Below are 26,533 nucleotides of genomic sequence, written 5' to 3' on the forward strand. Positions count from 1 at the left end.
GGCTAGGACTTTTCTTTGAAAGGCTTGTTTCAGAGTAGTGCACTGGGAGGAGATGGAATGTGGTGGCTTACAGATATTGACAGGCACCAGGAGAGTTGGTTGTAAATCAGCAATCCAGAAGAAAACAATCAAACCTCACAGACCCTTTGCCACCCACAGAAAAACAACAAAAGAAATTGCGGGTGGGAGCAGTGGATACAGAAGGGCTAGGCCTGGGAGGGGAGGCGGCCGCGGGTCTTCCGGGGCCCACCCCCTCAGTTTGCAGTGTCCTCTCTAGACTTACTGTGCTCTCTGCTCCCTTCCTGCCTGAAGAACAGGCAGCAAGTTTGCCTTTAAGCTTTTGCCTCCTGAGCACAGTGAAACTGAATCCCGTGACAAAGGACGAGATTGACAGGTGGGAGGCAGACAGATTGCTCACTTCCAGCTACAAGGCTCTCTTGAATGGTGGCTATCTTACTGGAAGAGGAAGCTCAGATTTTATGAGAGGGCAAAGCGGCGACAGCCAGGGCACCCAACAGGTTAGCAGTGGAGTCTAACTTACAGCCCGCAGAGAGGTCACACCCGTGTATTTCCTTCCCCTCTCGGGGTTCTCCATCGTTCCCCATCCCTGCCTGCCTCCATCTGGCCTAGTTTACTGGTTCCCAGACAGGGAACAGAGCATCCTGTCACTCCAAGTGAGGTCAGGAGGGGAAACGGGAAGAGGAGACTCAGCATATGTGGTCCTGTGCATCTGCCCTTTGTGTCAAGCGTCTGCCGGTGCGGGTCCTAACAGCGAGATGATCCCTGCCCTGAAATCCAGAATGACTTTGAGATGCCCAAGTGTGAGGGGAAGGCGTTGGCTGCAGATGAGAATGGATAACCTGGGGTGGAGTCACTGCTGCTCATCTTGCAAGCAGTTTTCTGTGCAAGCATGCTGGGGGCAATGGGGCATGTCCAAGATCCGTTGTAAATGACCACTGTCCTGTGGAGGTATGGGTTATATCATGGGGGAAGTAAAGAGGGCCCTTATGTAGCCGCAACAGAAAAGCAAAACATAAAATGTCAAAGCTGGTTGATGAACATTCTCTCATCAATGGGGTGTTTATATTTTTATGGGTTTTTGTTGTTGTTATTGTTGTTTGTTTTTTAATAGTGATGGTAGCTGTACATGCAAAGGGTGCTTTACCTGGTAATTATCTAAATGAAGCTATCTCAGCCTGCAGCTGTAACTGTAAGAACTTCTGGCTTTAGTCTCATTATCTGAGAGGCTGCATCTGTTGCATGAGACTGCTGTCTGGGATGGGAGTGGCAAGCAATTTACCGGAAGCTGGTTGGCCCTCTGTCTGTTGCTAAGGGGGCTGGGTTGCTGTGGGAATGGGGCGAGTGGAGGTGACAGTGCTGCTGAGCTGCTCACCCTCTCAGGCAAGCTTTGGGATAGGCTGGGTGGATGATGATGATGATGATGATGATGAAACTGGTCTGAAGCAGGCCACCTTTTGCAGGAAAGGCTCTGGAAGGGAAAGGGTACAGATAATGCCTAGTGCACAGAGATAGCAAATGGGTAGAGAGAGAGAGACACCTGCAGATGGGAGCCAGTGGCTACTGCTGAGCATCTTTCTGCATTTGGCACAGAGTGGTTTTGCAATGTTTGAGTTGAAGGAGCAAGAAATCAGTGTAGTTTGTGTGAATGGGATGCAGCCTCTCTGCATAAGAAGGAACAGTCCACCCAGTGTTCATAAGGACAAGCCTCCTCTGTGTGTGTGTGTGTGTGTGTACATACGTACATGTTGTTTGTGTGTACACACGTACATGTTGTTTGTGTGCTTCTGTGTGGCGGAGGCAGACAGCGAGGAGATAAACCCTAATGTACTCTGTGGCTTTGAGCCTTCCAAAGGCATTTCTAGCTGTTTCCCTCACTGCTTAGAGTGCTAACTCTGTTCTTTCTTTGGGCTGGGAATACAACTTCATGGCGGCACACTTGCCTGGCATGTGAAAGGCCCTGGGCTGGATTTTCAGCCCAGGAAGGGAAATGGACATCTCAGGGCTGACTGGATGGGGCACGGTGCTTCCGGTGGCCTGGTGAGCAAGAGCAGACTGGCCTTGCCAGAGTCCCTTTCTTTATTATCTTTTGCCCGTATTTGGGGCAACAAATGGCGAACACAGTGAAAAGTGATGATAGAGATTGGGGGGTAGGTAAGAAATCACCTTTCTAAAAGCACAGTGTTTACATCTGGCTAGGTTCCTCTCTTATAATGAAATAGTCGGGCTCTGTTCTGTATATGAGACTCTACCTAAGGCTGAATGATTGTCAAGTTTCTGGAAGCTACTGAGAAAGATGCCAGGATGCTCTTGGTCATCAAAATATGATCTGATTTGAATAGTGTGGTTCTCTCTCTCTCTCTCTCTCTGCCGTGTGTGTGTATGTGTGTGTGTGTGTGTGTGTGTGTGTGTGTGTGTGTGTGTGTGTGCACAATATGGTGCCCCCTTCCATCATGTGGGTACAGGAACTGTGTTCTGGTTCTCAGACTTTGCAGCAAGTCCCTATACCTGAGCCATCTCCCTGGCCACTACAAACGAGTTTTAAACACAAAAGACTCCCTCTTCCTCCCGCTGCCTCAGAGAAATCAGTATCCCTGACTTGGTTTGTTCTAAAGATATTACCAGGGCTCCTTGAGCAGAGTCTAGAGTTGTATTAAGGCTCTGCCTTAAGTGGTGGCCGTCTATTTTCTCCCAATGAAGCACGGGGTTGGGGAGTGTTTGTGGAGGGGTTGTTCCTAACCTGGCGGTGCTAGCGCTGCCTGCACTGAGTAAGGCACCAGCTTCTTCACATGGGGAGTGTCTCTTCAGTTGGGAATGGGGGTCGACCCTGGGCTGTACTCGGTTCACTGTCTGTTCCAGAATGCAGGAGACTTTGCAGAAGGTAAAAGATGAAGGAAATCATACTTGCTGGGGTAGGAATGGGGACAGGGCTGAGTGCATGTTAGCTGTAGTGGATTCATAGGAACCTGGCCTTCAAGTCTAAAGGTTGATCATACACAGTACATGTTGTTATGTATATAACCAGGAGGTATCTAGGGAGCTATACCAGACCCCCTCTTTTTATAAAATAATTAAAATATAATGGTGTCATTCCCCGACCTTTCCTCCCTCCACCCTGGGTTACATCAGGCCTCTTTACCCAGGGTACAAACTCAGCCTCTCAGGTCTGCCCGTCTCGTGGAGAATGGTCCTGAGGAGGGAGGAAGTGGAGAGTTGGCACACCCTGCTGCTTCACTTTGAAATGCTGTGGAAGTGTGCTTTTGGCTTCCTGTCCCCTGTGCTGTGCAGCAGAGGGACACCATGAGGTCAGCAGTGGTGTGGTCTGTCTGTCCTCTTGTACTGAGTGGCGCTGATGGCCACTTTGTTTTGTGACCCCCTAGGACCTGAAGATGGAGTAGTGAGAAAGGCATCCCTCAGGATTCCGAGCACCTTTCGCTGTGGACTCCAGCCCCACCCGAGGCTGCATGTGGAGCTGAGGAAACTGACCCACCGCTTGCTTTCCCGGGAGCCCCTTTCTCTCCTAATTCATGAGCCAGCAGGATGCGGTCGCTGTGCTTTCAGAACGCCTGCTCATAGCTGCGTACAAAGGCCAGACAGAGAATGTGGTTCAGCTCATCAACAAGGGTGCCAAGGTAGCGGTTACCAAGGTAACACAGAGAAAACGCCATAGATGTTCTGTGGGAATAGCTTACCTCTTGTTGCCTGCAGAATTGTTGTTTGGTTCATAGTTTTAAAAGAACTGGCTTTTGGTAAAGGGATAAAGGCTTGGGAGGGGACACAAAGCACTGAAAATGTTTTCATTGTCATCTTTCAAAAGGAGAGTTTGTAATTTGCATTTGACAGTCTTAAAAAAAAATCGTTTTTGACTTTTCTCCCACCCACTTCTGTAGCCAGTGGACAATTTGTCTCTTTGGAGAAGAAGTTCCTTCACAGAGACTAACTGAACAGTGAGCAGGGGTTGGAGGGTGGGAATCATATTAGACAGGCCTCCTAGCAAGGTGGGCCAGCCTGGTCTCACTATCCGATCTGGCAGCTTGGACCAGACGCCTGTCATTACTACTGTGGGGCTTTGTAAGACATTGCTCATCCCTTATCAACCGACAATACAATGGCAGGTTGTATTGTACAATGGTTGATTGAAGGCAGTTTTAAACCCCAAGAAAGGTAGGTCCTGGGCTAGGTGTATTTGTGCCAGCATTTGGGAGATCTTAAGTTTGAAGACAGCCTGGACTACATAGATAGTCTCAAAAATTAGCAAAAAATAAAGTAAGTCAGGCCCTTCAATGTTGAATTAATACAGATCCACCTGTATCCGGCTTCCAGTGCTGCCGTGAGTACCGTGAAGCCCCCTGGAGAATTTTTTCTTCTCATCCTAAAGACATTTCTGTCCAGGTGGAAATGTCGCTTACATCCTTGGTGCCTTGGTCCCGTGCTTTCCCGCCTTCCGCTCCAGAGAGCCTCACAGATGGAGATACGGTTTCATTCTTTTCACATGGCATCAGCTCTTAGGACCTGACGTTCTGGGCCAGATGTTGGTCAGCCGTCAGTCTCAGTCCCTCTGCACTGAATACTGGTCTTGAGAGAGAAAGTCTTGTCAGTTGTCCATGGCACCCCAGAGATCTACAAGTGTAGTTTGTGGCTAGCATTCAGGATCATGAACTGCCACCTCCTGTGGCCAGCCCAGGAGGTGCTACCCAGCAAAGGTTAGCAGGTAAACCAGGTTCGGACTCGACTCTGCTGTGTTTGCAAACTCTGTGACTAGCTTAACTTTTCTAAGCCTCAGTTTCCCTACCTATGATACAAGAATAATATCAACCTTTCGGGGCTGTTATAATAAAAATAACTTGGTCAAAGCCACACAGGCTGCTATTTCATTTTATGTTTTAAATAGACCTCATTCATTGCTTTGGTTTTTTGTGTGTTTTTTGGTTTTTTGTTTGTTTGTTTTTGGTTTTTTGAGACAGGGTTTCTCTGTATAGCCCTGGCTGTCCTGGAACTCACTCTGTAGACCAGGCTGGCCTCAAACTCAGAGATCTGCCTGCCTCTGCCTCCTGAGTGCTGGGATTAAAGGCATGCGCCACCACACCCGGCTGCTTTTTGTTTTTTATCCACAGCTTTTTTGTGGCATATTTTACATGCCCCAAGATTAATCTAATCAGAAATTTGCAGAATGCTCACACTATCGTGCAGCCGTTGCCGCTGCTAGGATTGAGCAACCCCCCACCCCCTTCAGCCGTCTCAGTCACTCCTGCATCTGAGTTCCTGCCCCTTGAGCACACAGTGAGAAGTTGTCCTCAGCAAGCTAGAGGAAGAATTCACCAGGACCCGTCCATGTTTGTGCCCTCATCTTGGACTTCCTTGGGGAAGATGCATTTCTGATGTGGCTGCCTGAGCAGACCAATGCAACCGCGTCCTGGAAAAGGTTATCTATCCACTTAACCTCACCCCAGCTCTCAGTGATCATCGACCTCCTGTTTGCTTATGGGTTTTCCTTTTTTAGATATTACAAAGAAATGGAATTATGGGTGACCTGGTTAATTTTATGCCAACGTGACACAAGCTAGAGTCATCAGAGGAGGGAGGCTTTGTTGAGAAAATGCTTCCATAAGATGGGCTATGGGTAAGAAAATGTAGGGCATTTTCTCTTTTTTTTTTTATCTTTCTTTCTTTTTTTCTTCTGAGACAGGGTTTCTCTGTGTAGCCCTGGCTGTCCTGGAACTCACTCTGTAGACCAGACTGGCCTCGAACTCAGAAATATGCCTGCCTCTGCCTCCCAAGTGCTCCCAAGGCGTGTGCCACCACTGCCCAGCTGGTCCTGGGTTTTTTAAGGAAGCAGGCTGAGCAAGCCATGCAAGCAAGCCACTAAGCAGTACCCCTGCAGGGCCTCTGCATCAGTTCCTGCCTCCAGGTTCCTGCCCTGTTAGAGTTCTTGTCCTGATTTCCTCTGATAATGAACAGTGATATGAAAGTGTAAATTCTTTTCTCCTAACTGGCTTTTTAGTCCTGGTGTTTTGTCACAGCAATAGGAACCCTAACTAGACACACAGCAAATGGTCTTCTGTCCTGATTACCTGCCTGTAGAATAGAGTTATCAAGAGTTATTCATGTTGCAGTGAGTACTTCATTCCTTTTTGTGACTGAATAATGATGCATAGTAAGCACACATAGAAATACATAGTATCTGCAGGTAGGAAGGGTGGAGGACACAGACAGACACACTGGACAAAGGGGTGATTAACATCCCTGGCGGGATGGCTGGGGGGCAGCATTGCTCAGAACTGCATGCAATTTCAGACTCCAGATTCCTTTATCTCTTGAATTTTCCATTTTCCATTTCAGATTGTGAAATGGGCCCTGACAATGGGTTATTATAGGGAGTGAGATGGTGGATAAAGGGGGATCACGACTGTCCTTCCGCCAGTTGATGGACGTTTCCGGCTGCTTCTAGTTTAGGGCTATTATTAAAACTCCGCCACAGCCGTGAGCATCGGCATACACATTTGTGTGGGCAGAGTTTGCATCTATGGTGGGTGAATATATTAGTCAGTGTTCTCTAGAGTCACAGAACTTATGGATAGTCTCTATATAATAAAGGAATTTACTGATGACTTACAGTCTGCAGCCCAATTCCCAACAATGGTTCAGTCGCAGCTGTGAATGGAAGTCCAAGGATCTAGCAGTTACTCAGTCTCACACAGCAAGCAGGCGAAGGAGCGAGAGCGAGACTCCCTTCTTCCTTACGTGGTCTCCAGCAGAAGGTGTAGCCCAGATTAAAGGTGTGTTCCACCACACCATTAATCCCAGATGACCTTGAACTCGGAGATTTAATCTTCTGGAATCCATAGCCACTATGCCTCAAGATCTCCATACCAAGATCCAGATCAGAAACTTCTATCTCCAAGCCTCCAGATAAGGGTCACTGGTGAACCTCCCAATTCTGGATTGTAGTTCATTCCAAATATAGTCAAGTTGACAACCAGGAATAGCCACTACAGTGAATATCAGGGAGATTTGCTGAGTCACATGATAAATATGTTTCACACTGTAACAAAATGCCATGCCTGGTTTCAAAGCTGGTTTACAATTTCCCATTCCCACCAGAATGTTTGAGGGTCCCATTTCCTACTTCACCTGTGCTTACTCACCCTGTTGTTTGTCTGTGATGACACTGTCTCGGTACCATAGCTTAGGCTGGCCTTGAACACATGGGCAGCTGTCTGGCCCCCAACTTTCCAAGCAGGGGCATTACAGGAATGCGCCACCATGCTTGGTCACATCGTTTACTTGTCTTTGCAAATAATCTTTGACTTCCAGTGGAGCCATGTCCCCATAAAACCATCAGAGTTTGAAAATGTTGTAAGGTGAAATGCATTTTCTACACCTACCCTCAGCTTAGTAGGACTAGTCTCAGCTTAGTAGGACTGTACCCTCGGTATAGCCTCTGCTCTCTTTCCGATCCTGTTGGAAACTGAGAGTTGTGACTTGCTGTTCCATGCCCAGCATCTCAAGAGGGTTCCATACTGCGTGTTTCTAGCCTTGTGGAAGGAAAAAAAAAATCAAAATTCAAAATGATTTCTGGTGAATGTGTCATTACTGTTTTTTTTTTAATCAGTGTTGAAGAATCGTAAGTCAAATCACCATAAACCAGGGATCATTTTAGATATCTTTACAAAAGTAAAACTTACGCACACTGATGGTGTTTATACATACTTTTAATCCTAGCACTTTGGAAGCAGGGACAGTCCTGGTCAACAGAGTAAGTTCTAGGACAGCCAGGGCTATGCAGAGAAACCCTGTCTCTAAAAGAAAAAGAAAAAAAGGGGTGGGGGCACAAGGAATTTAAAAGCTATATTTTATGTGCATGGGTATTTTGCCTGCACGTGCGTCTGTGTGTCTGTATGCTTCCCTGCATGTAGTGCCTGAGGAGGCTACAAGTGGGTGTCAGATCCCCTGGCACTCAAGTTACAGGTGGCGGAAGTTTCCCATGAGGTGCTGGGAATTGAACAGAAGAGCAACCAGTGTTCTTAACCACCAAGTCATGTCTCCAGAGCCTGCTAGAGGCATCCCGGTTCCATGTCAGCTGAGCACCTCAGACAAACACAGGGCTCTGGCTTCAACATACAGGACAGACTCTCAGGAGGAGCCAGTTAGCAGCAGACTTTATTGAAAGAATAATCTATATCTTAAGCACATGGCTGAGCAGAAAGATGCACAGGAAAAGAATAAGAGATCTGAGTGTGGGTGTGGGCTTCTCAAAGGAGACCGTCTTCAGTGTCTCCATCCTGAGTCTTTCTAAGCTACACGGCTCAGTATCATTTATGACAAGGTTTAAAGGTTAAAGATTTTTTTCCTTTTGTAAGCAAAACTGTAAGCTTTATGAAGGGTGGTGTTTAGATTTAGAATGAGAAGAATGCCAAAAACTCAATGCTAAAATACACCATTTTGGCCCCAGGTAAACAGTTTATTTACTGTCTTTGCCGCCTCTGTCTGAGACTTCTTTTGGAGAACCGTGCCTTGGGGCAGATCAGTGTCTGAAGTGTGCTGACTCTAATTGCAGGACAGGAGAACCAGGCCTAGGGCCGAGGGACTTTTCCCTTCCCATGGTGTCTTCAGAAATGACTTTCATATCTCCTAGCCTTTCCCTCCCTACCTGCTCGGTTCCACATTCTTAGAATATATGTGTGGTATTAATCAGTTGACCAGCTTCATGTTTAAAGGTAGGTCAAATAATTTAAGTTGTCAGTACTCACCCCGGCAAAAAAACAGATTCACATCTTAACCATTTGTAGGTGTGAGTTTCAGTGTCCCCATGGCCCAGCGGTTGCCACCAGCCACTTCTAGACCTTTGTTCATTTCTCCAAATGGAAGCTATGTTCTCATTAAGCACAGAACTCAGTCCCTGCCTGAGCACATGGAACTCTCTCTCTCTCTCTCTCTCCTTTGAGACAAGGTCTCACAGTGTAGCCCTGACTGGCCTGAAACCAACTCCCAGTGTGGCTATGATTGGCCTTGAACTCCAGGCTGCCTTCACGGCCACATTGGTGCCTGTGTCCCCAGCTGGAGCCTGTTACTGTTCTTCAGGTCCCTTTTGTAGTACGTGGCAGCCCTGTGTGCCATCCTGTAGCCATTCTGTTTCCTTCTTGGCTCCTGGTGGCTCTCCACTTGCCACCCTCAGTGGGCTGGCCACTCATGCTCCCTCCTGAATTTCTTCTTGATGTCTTTCCAGTTGCCGGTACTGATGCTATAGGAGATGCCTCTTAGAAAACACAAAGCTGTTTGTTTTCTTTTGAGAAAGTCTTGGCATTATAAATGTTCGAGTTCTCCCCAGAGTTACCTCACGTAAGAAGAATCTCCACCTGAGGCGTCATTTTATTAGCTTAGCATCCACAGGTATTCTGTTGCCTGGATAAACCCTCTGCAAATTGCTCCTGATGCTAGGCATGGACTGTAGGCTTAGTGTTAAAAGCAACGGGGAACTGTAGGGTAGGCTATAGCTTTCTGTGAAGTTAAGACGCTCTTTCTGGGATGCTGTGGTTTTCTCTTCCTCTAAAAGTATCCAGATAAAGTTATTTAGTGAATCCTCAATTGAGAAGAAAATAAAACTTCATTCACAAGTGAACATTTATCACTTAATGAAAATCACTGGCCCTGGATAATAGAATAGGGATTAGATGACTAAGAAACAGAAACCAGCTTGGGGGTGGGGTTGGGGCACAGCTGTAACTCCAGCACTCTGAAGATAGCAAGCAGATCAGCGGTTACACAAGGTGCAGAGAGTGAGAGACCTTGGACTGGCTGGTCAGTCCTAAATGGGATGTCTCCATTAAATTCCTCCCCTCAGGGCTCAAGGAACTCTGTAGAAGAAGAGGCAGAAAGAGTGTGAGAGCCAGAGGGGGCGGAGGACACCAAGGACTCAGGCCTGAACACAGCAGTCCGATGCACAGGCGAGCTCACAGAGGCTGTGGCTGCGTGCACAGGGCCTGCATGGCTAAGCCAGATGGGGTCTCGGTGCCAAGAGGAGGCTTGGCGCCATCTCTAGCCCAGAAGCTGGCTCCAGTTGACAACCACACAAAAGAAAAGTTAGTTTTCTCCAGTGTAGTCTGACAGGAACACAAACCACACTGTGCGCAGCAGTGTATGGCCCACTGAAAAAAGAAAAAAAGAAAAAAACCAAAAAAGTCAATGATATTTTTGGAGGTTTTGTTTATTTGTCTTGTCTCATGAAACGTGTGCATTTTTTTTTTAAACCTTTCTGGGCTCTTGCTTATATATTATGGTTTCTGATTTTATTATTTTTTAAATGAGCTTTCTGTGTGTGTATGGGTGTCTCTGCATGGGTGTTCTTGTGCTTTTGTTTTTTTTTTTTTTTCTTTGTCCTAGTCTGTTTTTTTTTTTGTTTGTTTTGTAAATAAAGAAAAAACCCCGAGGGTGGGCTTGTGGGGAGGAAGTGGGAGGTGAGGGAGGAGAAACTGGTCAGAATACATTGTATAAGGAAAAAGAAATGCATTTTCAACTCAAAGAAAGAAAGAAAGAGCAGGTTCAAGGTCATTTTGAGCTTTGCTGTGAGTCCCAACCAAAAGAGAAGATTTAGAACCCAGGAGGCTGTGCACAGGGAGTTGTCCCAGGTGCTCCTGAGGGGGAGGGACAGTGTTCACAGGGCCACCTGACAGCTTCTTAAAGAAGCTCTGCAGCTGCAGGCTTGTGTGTCCTCAATACAAAAGGACATCTTCGGGTGATACAAAATCAGAAACTAGATGCCAGCTCCGAGGTGGCAGCCTGGGTTTCTGTCCTTGCCCCTAGTTATACCCATGTGACCCTGCCGGGGCCTTACACCCGCCATTCCTTGGTGTTATGCCTGTGCATACACTGTATCTATCTGTAGCCTACTGTCTGTAACAACAGTGCATGTAGCAAGTGTGGTGGTGGTGGTGGTGGAGGAAGGGGCTAGAGGAAGAAGAGTCCACAGAAAGCATTGAGGATGATGCCTGGCATACCATAAGCCGCCAGCTTGCCGCCTTCCTTCCCCTGTCTCTCTTTTCTCCTCCCTGTATTATCTTCCCGTGAGTCCTGCTCCCAAAACCAGGAAATATTTGTGTGTGTCTCCAAAAATATGTATGCAAGTAAAAGCAGGTCTAAATCACTTAGAAATGTAAATGGGCCCATACTCACCAAAGTGACTCTTTATGGGCTATTTAAGAGCTTTACTGTGTGGATCTACTTCCTTGGTGAAATGGCCCTGAATCTGCCATTATGTGGTTAAACTGGAACCATTTGAGCAGCTGCCTCCTGTGGAGGCCGATTATTTGCTGTTCTTCATGGTATGCTGCGGTGTGCGCACTTGGATGTGTCTTCCAGACATAGGCGATCTCGACTGAGCAAATTCCTAGAAAATCCCTGGAGCACAATGGGAATCTGTTAAAATTATAACGATCCCACTAGAGGGACACACTAACTTAACCAGCTTGCGGAGAGATTTGGGGAATAAGTTAAAGACACAGACTCTACAGGCTTCCCATAGCAGCTATAACAAGCTCCCAGCGACAGGGCACCTGCACTAGGGAAATGCCTGTTTGAGACTTTTGGCAGCTAGAGAGTGAGAGCAAGCTGTTGCAGGCTGTGTCGTCTGAACCTGGGGGTGGACTATTCCTGCTTCTTTCTTTCTCTCTCTTTCTCTCTCTCTCTCTCTCTTTCTTATATGTAATGAGTACATTGTAACTGTCTTCAGAGTCACCAGAAGAGGGCATCGGATCCCATTACAGGTGGTTGTGAGTCACCATGTGGTTGCTGGGATTTGAACTCAGGACCTCTGGAAGAGCAGTCAGTGCTCTTAACCTCTGAGCCATCTCTGCAGTAGTTGGTGGTCCTTGGCTTGCAGGGGTGACACCCATCCCCCTCCTTTGTCTTCATATGGGTTTCTCTCTGATTTATGATACCAGAGCGGATAGTATCTTCACTTAAGTGTTAAGCGCCCAGTCTATTCCAGGTGACATCATCTCAGCTCTTTCACATCTGCACATGCCAAGTAAAGTCATGATCACAGGCACCCAGAGCCTTAGCTGGACAGAGAGGGGTCAGAGTAGAGGTAACTAGCCAGGAAGGGGCAAGAGAGCAAAAGTGCCTGAGGATGCTTAGGGGTCAGCGCTCGGAGAGGCATTATCAGGGTGAAAGTCTGGTGGTGCTTTGCAAGAGACCAGTGACTGTAGATGAGAGGCGTGCTATCTTTCTCCTAAAGCAGGGACATCTCTGTGGATGAAGGACTTTGTTACCGTTTGGGTGAGTCTCCCAGAAACCCATGCTATAAAAGATCTGATCTCTGGTCTCTGGCTGTGAAGAGGTGATGTTAATCCCACCAGGTGAGCAGAAAGCCAGTACCACAAATTTCGAGCCAAATTTGAAGCAAGCTTTATTAAATACTGGCTAATGCAATGCACCCTGGCCAGGCCCATAATTCCTAGAGAATGGCCATGAGTTAATTACATTAGTCTGGTACTGGAAAAAGGCGGAGCTCAGCAGGCTCCATCCTTCCTGCCTGTGTACCTGCCATCTGGGCGTGTGTATGTGCTCAAGTCCATCCTGTGCAGCTGGGACAACCAGCCTTGTTTACAGAAGTGAAAACATGTGGCTTGTTATCTTATCTGAAAACCCGCTCCCAGCATCCCAGAAGGTCATCTGCCCTTGGCCAGGTGGGGCTTATACGTTGGAGACATTTTGTTTTATAGATCTCTTAAGCACAGTAATTAAAACTTAGAACATACCTTTAGCCCTCACAGTGGGGTCTGCTAGGAAGTCTAAAGTCATTGGTGACATGCCCCAAGGGGGTAGTGGGCCCTAACTCTTCACCTTCCTGTCTTTTGTTCAGTGGCCACAGATAAGTGGTTTCACTCTGTCAGGCTCTGTGGTCCAATGACCTCCTCTAACCATAGTCTGGAATCTTCAAAACTGTGAGTAAAAATTCACCTTTTTTTCTTTCTAAGTTGACTATCTGAAGTATTTGTTAGAGTAACTGACCACTATAGGTTTATATTAGTAACTGCACAGGCACAGTACGTGTAAACCAAGCTGCCCTTGACTTGTAGGCCTGCCGGGCCACGCCAGTAAGAAGGCACCTTTTCCAGGTGGGGCTCGGGTCCATTTCAGGTCAGGGGTTTATGTTTCATGATGGAACTTATTTTCAATATTTGTGTCAGAGCCTTGTTTGCCAGCCCATTGGCTTGTATGCATTTTCTTGAAGCTTCTGATCTCTGGGGTGGGATGGGGTGGGAGTGGATAGTGGGGACTATGTAGCTATAGGTTAATGGTTAGATACAATCTTTCATTGAGAACGTGTGCTATGTATAACACACTTTTAGAACTTTAAGAATGTATTTAAGGAAAATCTTTTTATTTATTGTATAAGTTACATGTATGTGTATGATGTGTGTGATGTGTGTGTGTGTGTGTGTGTGTGTATACACAGGCTACATGTGTATGAGTAGAGATCAAAGGGCAGCTTTCAGAGAACAGTGGTCTCTCCATGTTGCTTCCACTGATTGAACTTAAGTTATCAGGCTTGGTAAACAAGCATCCTAAAAAAGCATTTTAAAGCTGTACCTGGTATTGTACACATGTAATCCCAGCTATTCACAATGTTGAAGTAACAAAGTGACAAGTTCAGGGCTAGCTTGGACTACAGACTAAGTTCAAAGCTAGCCTGGGCACCTTAGTAAGATGTTATTTTAAATTACAGGGTAAGAGCATGTTGGAGAGTTAGTTCAGTGGTTAAGAGCACTAGCTGCTCTTCTAAAGGTCCTGAGTTCAATTCCCAACAATCACATGGTGGCTCACAACCATCTGTAATGGGATCCAATGCTCTCTTCTGGCATCCAGATCTATATACAGATAAAGTACTCAAATGTATAAAATAAGTAAATTAACTAATAATCTTTTCATGAATACAGAATAAAAACAGGTCTGGGGAGGGCTCATTTGGAGAATATTTACATGCATGTGACACTAAATTCAACCCCCCAGAACCACCCCTCCCCCACACCAAAAAAACCCGAATTATTTCCATCTTTAAGAGGTAATGATCTACACACTCATTGGCTAGTCTTTGTCCTGCCCTGTCTCTCATTAGCTTCTCTCCCAATGTTTCTCGTTTCTTATAATTCCCCTCCTCAGACATTCCACACACAGACATGCAAACTGTATACATTTTCCATTTTATACAAATTGTAGGGTATTATATATTCCCTCTTCCCCCCCCAGCCCTCCCTTTATAAAAAGAGATTGATTTATTTATTTTTATGTGCATTGATGTTTTGCCTGCATGTATGTCTGTGCAAGGGTGCCAGATTTTCTGGAACTGGAGTTACAGACAGTTGTGAGCTGCCATGTGGGTACTGGGAATTGAACCCAGGTCCTCTGGAAGAGCAGCCAGTGTTCTTAACTGCTGACACGTCTCTTCCACCCCCAGTTCCCCATCCCCACCCACTTTTTAAAATTGTTCTGTCTTTTTCTTTTTTTTTTTTTTTAAGATTTATTTATTTATTATATGTAAGTACACTGTAGCTGTCTTCAGACACCCCAGAAGAGGGCGCCAGATCTCGTTAAAGATGGTTGTGAGCCACCATGTGGTTGCTGGGATTTGAACTCTGGACCTTTAGAAGAGCAGTCGGGTGCTCTTACCCACTGAGCCATCTCACCAGCCCCTGTTCTGTCTTTTTCAAGACAAACAAGTTCTCAGTATGTAGTCTTGGCTGGTCTGGAAGTCATAGAGAGCTGCCCGTTTCTGTCTCTAGAGTGCTGGGATTAAAGGTGTACACCACCATGCCTGGTGGCTTATTCAATAATCCATGGTGAAGCCATAATTGGGGTGTCTGATCCCCTGTTGGTGGATGCATAGATTATGCCAATCTTCTGCTTTTGCTAATGATGCTGCACTAACTAACTTTGAGGTCATGTTGCATAATGTGCTTCTATGCAGGGTAAATTTCTCCAAGTGGGACTGCTGGGCCAGAAGGACACTGTGTGTCCTTGTGATTTTGACAGCCAGAGCCAGTTGTTCAATGTGCTGTGCCAACGGACGTCCCCAGCACTGTGTGTGAGAACTCTGGGCTCTCTCTTTGAAGGTTCCTCCTTTCCCTACATTTGAACTCATCTTACGTTCCTAGCATTCTCTTGTGGAGCTACTATAGACAGTCTGACCTCTGACCCCTGTTTCTCTTCAGTTCAGCCTGAGTCCATAGCATTTCCTCTGGGACTAGAAGAGCCAGGGGGATAGGCTGAGAGAAAAATGGATGCTGGTCCCACCTCTCTTTTTCCCTCTTTGCCATCTATTTACAACTGGAAAGCAGAACTGCTTCCTGTGCCCACATGGGGCGTGGGCTGGGGTCTACAGTGTTTGTTACCCATCTGAAAGTCTTTCCCAATTTCTATTAAGCATGCAGAAAAGGAATCACATCACCTTCTCTGTGAGCCTGGCGAGCTTGCTAACCTTCTCAAGCCTTCACTTCCTGTGTGTGAAGTAGCCGGGAGTCCTTCAGTGAAGTGAGGTAATCCAGGCACAGTGCTTACATAGGAGGAAAAGGCTCAGTTGACATAGTTACAATCAGCCGGGCGTGGTGGCTCACGCCTTTAATCCCAGCACTCAGGAGGCAGAGGCAGGTGGATTTCTGAGTGCGAGGCCAGCCTGGTTTACAAAGTGAGTTCCAGGACAGCCAGGGCTACACAGAGAAACCCTGTCTCGAAAAACAAACAACAAAAACAAAACAAAACAAGACATAGTTACAATCAGTATGATGACCGTGTCCCCACTGGAGTTCATTGTCCTCAGAATTTCCTTTGGGTCAGTGGTTCTCCAGATTGGCTGCAGGTAGGAACATTTGGACAGCCTTTAAAAAAAGGCTGGGCCAGGTATGATTCAAGAGACTCTGGGATATGGCCCGGGCTTGGGGGATTCCCAAGCATTCAGGAGGAGAATACACTGTGCTCTGGAAACTTCTCTTCTATGTGCATGGATTACACAGTCTGTGGAGCTTGACAAATAACACGAAATACCGATATGCTGAATGCCCAATGCCCTTATAGATGCTTCAGTCATGGTAGTGCAGTATGTACTGTGAATTCTTATGTAGCTTGCCTATGGGAAAAAGCCCAGAAGAGTATCTGGTCAGTAATGGAATGATAACCACTCCCTTACTCTTCTAAGGCTCCTGATAATGCAGACATCAAGGGGACTCGTGCTTCTAGCAAAGGTATTTACACACCTTCAGGAGATGCTCTCTAGAGGGAGGAGAGAGAGATGATGACCTCTTAGACTGGATGAGGACCGCTCAAATTGGGGGTATGCTGTAAGAATTTACATGAAGGGGCTGGCTTAACCCTCTGCCTGGGCCTTTGAAGAGCTGTACTGTGACTGAGGAGAACAAGCCCCAGGACCTAGGAAATGGACCCTCCTTGGCTTTTCTGGGCTGGGTACCCTCAGTAGTAGTAGAGCTTAGTTAAGTGGCACTCTGTGGGGCTGGAGGTGGCCTTGTTTGCTTTCCAGCTCTGGACAGGCCTGGTCGAGAGATGAGCTACTGCCTTGGTGTTCCGTAGGAGGCCATGCATCTCCTCTCCACAGTGTTAAGTCACTGCCTCAGAAGACTGCATAGAAAGCCTCCATCTACACATCTAAGTGTTCAGTAGCCTCAAGAAGTACCATGCAATTCCCCCAAACCATGTAGGTCCTAAACTCCCAAGCAACAGGTCTTTAAATGCTTTATTTATTTCTTGTGGGCAAATTCATGATGTGGGGGGTGGGCAGTGATGGGTGTCACGGCATGTATGTGAAGGTCAGACGATAACTTTACCGATTCTATCCCTTTTTTTTTTTTAAAGATTTATTATTTTAGTGTTTCTGAGTACACTGTAGCTGTCTTCAGACACACCAGAAGAGGGCATCGGGTCCCATTACAGATGGTTGTGAGCCACCATGTGGTTGCTGGGAATTGAAGTCAGGACCTCTGGAAGAGCAGTCAGTGCTCTTAACCACTGAGCCATCTCTCCAGCCCCTACCAATCCTGTCCTCTTCTCCAACCTTTCCAGGAGCCAACTCAGGTTGCTAAGTTGCATGGTGAGCCCCTTTAAACTGAGCCGTTTCAGCAATGTGCCTGATGGGTCCTAACTACTCTACATGTTACGTTACATGTTGTGGCTCAGTTTGAGTGTCACAATTTTATTATTATTATTTTTTTTTAAAGATTTATTTATTATTATATATAAGTACACGGTAGCTGTCTTCAGACACTCCAGAAGAGGGCGCCAGATCTCATTGCGGATGGTTGTGAGCCACCATGTGGTTGCTGGGATTTGAACTCTGGACCTTCGGAAGAGCAGTCAGGTGCTCTTACCCACTGAGCCATCTCACCAGCCCGAGTGTCACAATTTTAAAGTCCTCCCTAGTACTTGTACCTTTCTGAACAAATGTAAGCCAATCCTGAGCACACTGTAAGATTCCCAAAGCAGCAACCTGCCAACTTGTGCTTGGCAGGTGTTAGACAATAAAGATGCCAAGAGGAACACTGCCTCCCCAGCTCTGAGCTGCCCTGGGGGCGTCTGGCCAGAACTGATGGGGTGGGTGGGTGTGGTGGGTGTGGTGGTGGTGGTGGTGGTAGTGGTGGTGGTGGTTGTGGGTGGGTGCTGAGGAGTTCTCAGAGACCTTCTTTGTTCTGTCTTCCTTCTTTACATCTGTGGCAACCTCAGAAAATAGATTGAGGAGCATGTTTAGAGGCTGAAATTCCTTCCTCAGCAGGCGCATTGCTTCTCCCGGTTAGCTGTTGTATGTTTTAGGCTGTTCTAAGTCAATGATATAGGGTATGTGGTTGAATGGGTGGTGGTTAAGCCTGGTTTGTGTATAGCCCCTGTCTCTATCGAAAACAGCGATATGGAAAGAGAATCCTATACAGCGATCAAGAGTTTACTTCAAGCTTGCAGGCCTGTCAGTAGAAGGATAGACTACAAAGCCCCAGGGGTTCTAGTCAGGCCATGTTTGTACTGTGAAACAAAAGAGCTGTTTCTCTCCATTGAGGGTGATGTGAAGATCGAGGTAACTGTGGATTTGGTTCCTGGTGAGGGCTCTTTCTGCCTTGTAGATGGTCACCTTCTCTCTGTCCTCACAAGCTCAGAGCAGAGTGGGAAGTCTCCGTTCTTCAAAGGCTGCTGATACCATTGACCTACCTGAAGACCTCATCTGATATCACTTACCCCGCAGAGGTCCCGTCTGCATACACTATTGCACTCAGGGCTAAAGAGCGTCAGCGTCTGGATTCTGGGGGAGCCCCAGACACTTGGTTCATGACAGACTAAACTGTATAGTTGTCCCTTCTTATTCTCAGGATCCACATCTGTGGATTCAGCCTACTGAAGGTGGAAACACTGTTTGAAACTATAAATTATCCTCATCTCTAGATGAGACTTTAAGCCTTGTAGTATCTTCATTTATTTGTAAAAAGTTTAAGAGAACATAGAGGAAATGAGAAAAAGAAATTGAAGCTGGCTATGGTGACACATGAATTTTTTTTTTAAAGATTTATTTATTTATTATTATATCTAAGTACACTGTAGCTGTCTTCAGACACTCCAGAAGAGGGAGTCATATCTCGTTACGGATGGTTGTGAGCCACCATGTGGTTGCTGGGATTTGAACTCCTGACCTTCGGAAGAGCAGTTGGGTGCTCTTACCCACTGAGCCATCTCACCAGCCCCAACACATGAATTTAATTCCAGTACTTAGTAGGCAGAAGCAGGCAAATCTCTGTAAGTTGGTGGCCAGCCTGGTTTACATAGTAAGTGCCAGACCAGCCAGTGTTACATAGTTAGACACTATCTCAAAATACAGTAGTAACAACCACAAAAAATGTACTTGTAACATGCACTGAACATGGCATTCTATTTGTGCCATTAACAGCACAGCAACTATTTACATAGCATCTGCACTGTTTATCGTTGGTATTATAGTCTAGATAGCGGCAGTCTGCAGTATACCAGAAGGGTTTGACGATTGTGTGCCTGTATTATGCCTTTTTTTTTTTTTTTGGTATGGGTCATAAGTATCTGCATTTAGTACCCTTGGAGGTCCTGGAGCCAGTTCCCAAAGGATACTGATTAAAGACTTAATGATCATATCAGCAGATGTAGAAAAATGCATTTAGAGGCTAGAAATATGGCCCAGCATTTAAGAGGACTTATTCTTCCAGAGGACCTGGGTTCAGTTCCCAGCACTCACATGATGACTCACAACTGTCTGTAACTCCAGTTCCAGACAGTTACTCTAATGCCTTCTTCTGGCCTCCTTCAGCACTGGTACATATAGTACACAGAAATATTCAGACATGTACATAATTTGTATCATATTCATATATATATATATACATATATATGCAGACATATATGTATATATACACACTATGTATATGTGTGCCTATAGGCAAAACATACATACATGTAAAATAAAAATAAATGAAATCTTTATTAAAAAAGAAAAAGCATTTGACAACATTTTATTCCCAACCCAGCAATTCAGAAATCAAGGGTTTTCTTGGTAAGGCAAAGGACATCTTGAGAAAAAACAGTGCAACAAAATGAACCCTTCTGTTGAGGTCGGGCTTCAAGATGAGACAGAAAACACTTTCCTTCTGAGGCCACTCCCATCCTGCACGATCCTGGAGATTCCAGCCACCACAGTAGGGAGAGAAAGGGAACACAGAAGCATACAGGCTGAAAACCAACCTACACATGGATGGCAGTCATGATGGTGGAACACTACAAATCCATTTTCTGCCTCTGAATCATACACTTAAAACTAGGTAACAAAATAAATGTTTATGTTGTCTATAATTTTCCACAATAAAACAATCACACACAAAAACGTTGACCCTAGAAGCAACAGACCATATAGATGGTCTAATTCCCATGCAATTCCCAGTAGTTCTGGTCTACCTTCCAAGTTCTGGGTCTATGCAGATGTGAGCCTTGATGCCCAGGCCAGCATAAGGAGTTCTTACTCTTTCTCAGCACCTCTGAAATTCTTCATCTTACTAGAATACAGCTCCACTGAGAGAGGAAGGCCATGCAAACAGACAGGGTTGTCCCAGGAATGCAGGGAGAATTTCAGGGACCATTATGCCAACAAATTAAAGGAGGAAAACTTCCTATTGACAGTTGCTGAAAGGACAGAGACTCTCATTGCCCTAAAAAGATGGCCCTTATCCTCCATATATAGTATATCCTGTGCTGGGTCACCATGTGACGTCCACTGGTGCATCAGTCCATTGAAGAGTAGTCGAGTACCTCCCTTTGAAGGGCGTGTGCCGATGATGTCATCGCTTAGCATCCTGTGTACTTGTAGGAGATAATACAATCCTGAGCAGCCAATTAAATTCCATAAGCCATTTTTAGTCACTTTGCTGATGGGAACTTTTAAGGAAAGCTGAAGTATGAAGATTACTGTGTCACCACAAAAAGATTTTTTTTTTCATTAATGAAATCTAATTATTAGAAATAATTGATTACTAAAAAATATGCTTCAAATGATCTCTCCAAATTACTGGTATTATTGTTATTCTAAATGGCTGTTGTTTCCTGGTCAGGAGTCACCATCTGTTCCATTACATTTTGTCCTGTTATTACACAGTTCTTTAGTCTTTCTGCTTTTTTGTCACCTCTGGTCTGGTTTCGATGTGATATGTCACTTGTCCAAGTAGACAAAGCTCTGGAGAATTGTAGACCATATGTTGTTTTTAATCTCCCTAGAGCTCTGTGTGGCTCTGGGCAGATGGATATCATTGAGTGAAGCCGTGTTGCTGGAATGACTGAGTGACAGCCAGCACCCATGTACCTCACCCTCTTAAGTGTGCTGGTAGAATGTCCAGGCCACTCACGAAGCTGCAGTGCGGCTCAGAAAGTCTGTCCGTTAGTAATAACACCTGCAGGAGCTGTAGCCTGTGTGGATGTGTGACCCGAGTCATGTGTGACCCACCATCCAGACTTTGGGAGGCTTTGGGGACAATAGAATCTTCTTTGACCTTTTTCTATAGTTGTGGTTCTCAAGTGACCCTGAGTCACTCGAGGCCTGGACCTTCTCAAAGAGTCCTCAGCATCCTCGCCTGAACACTCAGGGGAAGACATGGCTTCCTTTGATGTTTAGTTTGCCTTGGCTACCTGTCTGTGTCATCCTTGTTGGTAGACCACTATCTCAGGGGGACTCCTCCTCCTAGAATGTCTCTGTCAGCCCTCCCTGCTTCGCTCACGGGAGGGCAGGGATCACTTTGCTTCCCTTTCTAATCACCAGTGGGTATAATTTATGGGTTATCTGCTGGAAGGGTGACACTCTGGTGTCCCAATGCATCAGCTCTGTAGATGCCCATCACACCCAGTGCCCAGAATCGTTGACAGTGTCTCCAGCCTGTGTTTACTCTTTGGCTGCCTGAAGTGAGGCAGCCTGAGCCTTTATCTCACCTTGGCTGGATGAAGGAGAAATGAGGGGTACACCTCTCACTCTCCTGGCCTGTGGTGGCTCATCCTGGGAACCAGTAAGTAGCTTCAGAGGGGTCAGACAGGTCACCACTCCACCTGCACACTAGGATCACCGGAAATTCTAGAAATACTCTCTCAGAATCCCACATAACATTGATAGATTTTAACCCTTTGGTGGTATTGTTTCTTTTTTTGTTTTGTTTTTTTTTTCTTTGTTTTTGTTTTGTTTTGTTTGTTATTGTTGTTTTGGTTTGGTTTGGTTTGGTTTTTCGAGACAGGGTTTCTCTGTGTAGCCCTGGCTGTCCTGGAACTAACTTTGTAGACCAGGCTGACCTTGAACTTAGAATTCCGCCTGCCTCTGCCTCCCAAGTGCTGGGATTAAAGGCGTGCGCCACCACTGCTCAGCATGTTTCAGATTTATTAAAAGATTATAGGTAACTTGGGGCCCAGGAGATGGCTCAGTGGTTAAAACCACTTGATGCTCTTGTAGACGGCTAAGGTTTAGTTTGCATCATTCACAACCACCAGTAACTCCAGTTCCAGGGGATAGAACAACTTCTTCTGGACGCCACAGGCACCAGGCACCTATGTACATGCAGGCAAACGCTCGTACACGTGAAAGTAAATGCATCTTTGTGAAAGATTACAGGAGCTGGGCAGTGGCGGCGCACGCCTTTACCCCCAGCACTCGGGAGGCAGGAGGCAGAGGCAGGTGGATCTCTGTGTGTTCAAGGCCAGCCTGGTCTACAGAGCGAGCTCTAGGACAGCCAAGACTACACAGAAAAACCCTGTCTGGAAAAATAAACAAAAGCAAACAAACAAACAAAAAGATTATAGGTACATCTAAATCGTGGTAGGGCTCAGAAGTAGCGGGTTAAGTGAGCACTCTTAGCATCCACCTTAGGGTTATTAGGAATGCAGATTATTACGATCTACCCAGATGCCAAATCAGGAACTCTGGCAAGACACCAAGCTGTCTATGTTGCAGTTAGTCCTCCAGGAGATGCTGAAGCCCAGGGGAGAGGAAGGACTACTGGCATGAGATGTACCGTTGCTACAAGGAGCTGCATAGTTTTATGAGGCTTGTGGATATAACCGCCACAGCATGCCTAAGAAATGTACTGATTCAGTGTTATGCACTGTTGACAATTATGTGGGCACCAAGGAAAGGGCAGCCAGAAGAATCCCTCTCACCCGGGCAGGCCAGGCTGGCAGGTTTAGCCACAGGGACACTCCTTAGAAACTTAGCCCTGCCCCTCGTCTCCTCCTATGTTCCCACCTGTCATAGATCGATCACCCAAGAAGATTGTCTGAGAACTGGTAGATGGGTCCTGACGCTGATTGGAAACCCTTGCAGGAAGGAGCTGGTCAGGCATCACAGCTAAGCTCCCCAGAAGGTGTTCATAGTATGGAGAAAGAGAAAATCTCTCTCTGTGCTTTCAGAGCTGAGGAAACCAGGTGATGTCTATCTAAGAGCTCCAAAGGATCTGGGCACAGCATTCAAGAACCCAGGAGCACTCCAAAAGCCAGACACAGACCTCTCTTCTCCACTGCCGAAACCCCCTGTGCTATTTTGTTTTTGGACAACTTGACACAAGCTTGGGTCAGCAACTGACTGAATCAGATTGGTCAATAGGCAAGTTTGTGGGACAGTGTTTTGATTAATGGTTGATATGAAAAGTGGTGCCACCTCTAGGGTAGGTGTTCTTAGGATGTGTAAGACAGCAGGCTGAGCAAGCCATGAGGAACAAGCCAATAAGCAGTATTCTTCCATGGTCTCTACCTCAGTTTCCTGCCCTGCCTTTCGTTAATGATGGATTTAGACATGGAAATGTAAAATAAGCTCTTAATGTTAGTTTTTGATCATGGTGTTTATAACACCAATAGAAAAGTGCATACGCATATGCTCACGCGTACACACACACACACACACACACACACAGGCCGTGTATGGGTAAATCAGAGCATGGGGGTATGGTCAGAAGGCTTCAAGGGCTGAGTTTCTATTTCTAGAACAAGTGAGAGTCTCTTTATGCCTTGCTTCCTCGTCTGTAAAATGGGTTTGATAGTGTCTACCTTACAGAGTTGGAGGACCGAATGAGCTAACAGGTGTGAGGTTCTTAACAAAGTATCTTCAGTGTAGCAGGCATCTGCTGCCGCTCGCTCTCTTTGCTCTTATCTTCCTTGTTCTCTGTGGATCTGATGGTCTAGGCTGAGTCAGGCTTGTCTGAGGATACTAGGTTAAAATCTATGATACTAATGTATCAACACGTCTTCATAGCATTCCATTCTACACAGTCTTTTTCCCTGCTTATGGTTCCTTCCCCACCAGTCCTGACAGCTTCCGGCTGCTTTTGCTATTGCTGAGCCCTCCCAGAGGCCAGCACAGGAATTAAGTAAGTACCGAGAGATTTCTCAGAGAAGCCCCCCTTGTGTGCTTGCATCTGCTCTAGTGGCTCGGGAAGCCAACATGTCCCCTGAGGGCAGATCCATCCTTGAATCTCCTAAAGTCAATCTAGCTGTGTCAGTTTGAATCAAAATGGCCCCCATAGACTCAAGGAGTGGCACTATTAGGAGGTGTGGCCTTGTTGGAGGAAGTATGAGGTCTCAGAAGGTCAATCCAGGTCTATTGGCTCACAATTACTCCCTATTGCTTGCTAATCAGAATGTTCTCAAGAACTATGTCTGCCTTCGTGCTAATACTCTTCCTGCCATGATGATAATGGACTAAATGTCTGAACCTGTAAGCCAGCCCTAATTAAATGCTTGCCTTTATAAGAGTTGCCATGGTCATGGTATCTCTTCACAGCAATAAGACCCTAACTAAAACATCAGTATCATGGAACTTGCTGCAGTGTCCCTGTGCTCCAGGAGTCCTGGGCCACTTACATATGACCTTCCCACCACCCAGTGTCAACCTGATTCATCACTCATGGGAGGCAGTTCTTTCAGGAGATCACACCCCAGCTGGATTCAGGATGCTCTGGAAGGGGAGGGACTGATGAATGGAAGCCTTGAAAATGAGAGTCTGTCTCTTCATCCAAACCCATAGGACAGTGTGACTAGCTCACCACGCTTTGCTGTGGTAAAGGTATAGGGGTGTCTGTCCAAGAGGCACAGCAGTTGGGGACTTCCTTAGCTTGGGGGCTGACAGACAGCAACAGTAGGGAGCCCCACACGAGATGGAGGATTGTACTTCATTCTTATGTCAAATGTGTGTAGGTGTGGAGTCTGCTCCTGTTTCACAGATGAGAAAGCAGGCTTAGGTAATTGTCCTACACGAAATCACCAGGCATTGCTGGATCTGACTGAGACTGTAAGACCCCCGATGCTGGGCCTCCGCTCAAGTCCCGGGATGAGCTGGCCAACACCCCAGTGTCCCGAGAGAAAACCACACCTGATGCAAACTACAAGAGATTTTATTATCAGCTAGCTGAGAACAAACCCCTCGCACCTAGCAGGGCAGGGGAGTTCGACCCCAAGCAGTGACAGTAGGGCGCTTTTAACAGCTAGCTGAGGAGTTGGGAAGAGTTGGGAGGAGTTGGGAGGAGAGTTCTCTTCCGGTGTCCTTGGTGAAATTTACAAGGCAGGAGTAGGGAGTGAGTTCTTTCTGAAGTTTTATCTCCGTGTCCTCGGCACAGGAAGGCAGGCATCTCTGGTTGTAAAGTATAGAAACAAAAAGGCTTTTTGCTGGCTATAGAGAACAAAGAGCTTCTTTCTAGCTGTATTTTATTTTAAAGATGGATTTTTAAAAGATTTATTATTTATTTATTTATTATATGTGAGTACACTGTAGCTGTCTTCAGACACTCCAGAGGAGGGAGTCAGAGGTCGTTACGAGATAGTTGTGAGCCACCATGTGGTTGCTGGGATTTGAACTCTGGACCTTCGGAAGAGCAGTCGGGTGCTCTTACCCGCTGAGCCATCTCACCAGCCCTATAGCTGTATTTTTAAAGATCAAGGAAAACAAGCTTGGGGAAATGTTTTAGGGGCTCTACCTTTCAGGGAGAAATGCTTTAAGCCGGGGTCTCACAAGACCTCTCTGATGACCTTGGATTAGGACATGTCTGCATTTCAGGGACATTGCATTTCTGGGTGCGTTCACGCATGTGATCTGGTGTGAGCCTATCTTAGTCCATTCCAGTGTCTGAAAGAAGCAGCTGTAGGCTGACTGCCCAAGCAGCAGACTTTTGCTTCTCATAGTTCTGGAAACTGTGAAGTCCAAATCAGGGTGTCAGCACCCGTGTGGCACTGTGCCATCCCCTGTCCTATCTACAAAACATTTATCCCCGTTGTGAGACTCACCTGCCCCAGAGGCCATCCCACTGAGGATGGCCACTGGCACAGGAGCCTTAGGGCTGGACTCTCATGCAGACATTAGGCTCCACAGAGGAACTGCCATGCCATGTCCTCCTGTCTTCTGGCTGTGCTCGCTTAGACAAACCTTTTATCCTCCGTACCCTTCGGGAATAGGTAGGTGCTGGCAGGAATGTCCGCAGAGCTCCTTGGGCTCTGTCTCTGGGTCCGGCTTTTTTCCAGGCAGTCCCCCACGCCTGTTCTCTGCCACTTCTCTTGTTGAAGGCACTTGTTGTATTTGGCTGCAGTGTCTATTTCCTTACAGCACACACATCCCCTCAGCCCTGTGATGATGAGCTATGCTGAGATTCAGAATGCCTTAGAAAACTTTGTGAAGGTCCCTTAGTCAGCGTTGAGATACGAGGTCATGGATAAGGACATACAATGACAGTTGGAGTCTGAGCCTGAACCCAATGAATGAAACCCTCCATCTGGGCACTGTGCCTTGTGGAAAGGGTCAAGGTGAAGCAGCAGTTGCCTAGGAGAGAAAGGTCAATCCTTTGTCTCATTTATGACCTTGCCTTTTTTGTGAAGTTGGTTTTTTTTTTTTTTTTTTTTTTTTTTTGGTAGCCTAGTTCTTGGGAGTAACTTTGTCCCTTAATTAAGAATTCTAATTTTAAAGCATGCTCTGGCCTCTTTCTTTCCAGACTCATTCTACTGTTTT

The 26,533-nt window shown here is 46.3% G+C and overlaps 1 protein-coding gene across 4 annotated transcripts in view; it reads left to right on the forward strand.

The window, feature by feature from the left end:
• Window positions 1-26,533, forward strand: part of Ankrd6 (ankyrin repeat domain 6) — a 148,162-nt gene that overhangs the window by 86,932 nt on the left and 34,697 nt on the right. For 3 of the 4 annotated variants that reach the window (XM_021160920.3, XM_029476792.2, XM_029476788.2), the window contains exon 2: window positions 3,399-3,665. In XM_021160920.3, coding sequence (XP_021016579.1) covers window positions 3,546-3,665 — 120 coding nt within the window. In that variant the 5' untranslated portion in view covers window positions 3,399-3,545. Of the gene's footprint in view, window positions 1-444; window positions 519-3,398; window positions 3,666-26,533 lie in introns of those variants that run through there. The other variant, XM_029476789.2, reaches the window with a different exon arrangement.

The sequence above is a fragment of the Mus caroli genome, unplaced genomic scaffold (genome assembly GCF_978045245.1).
Source record: "Mus caroli unplaced genomic scaffold, Mus_caroli_1 scaffold_6, whole genome shotgun sequence".
Taxonomy (NCBI): Eukaryota; Metazoa; Chordata; class Mammalia; order Rodentia; family Muridae; genus Mus; species Mus caroli.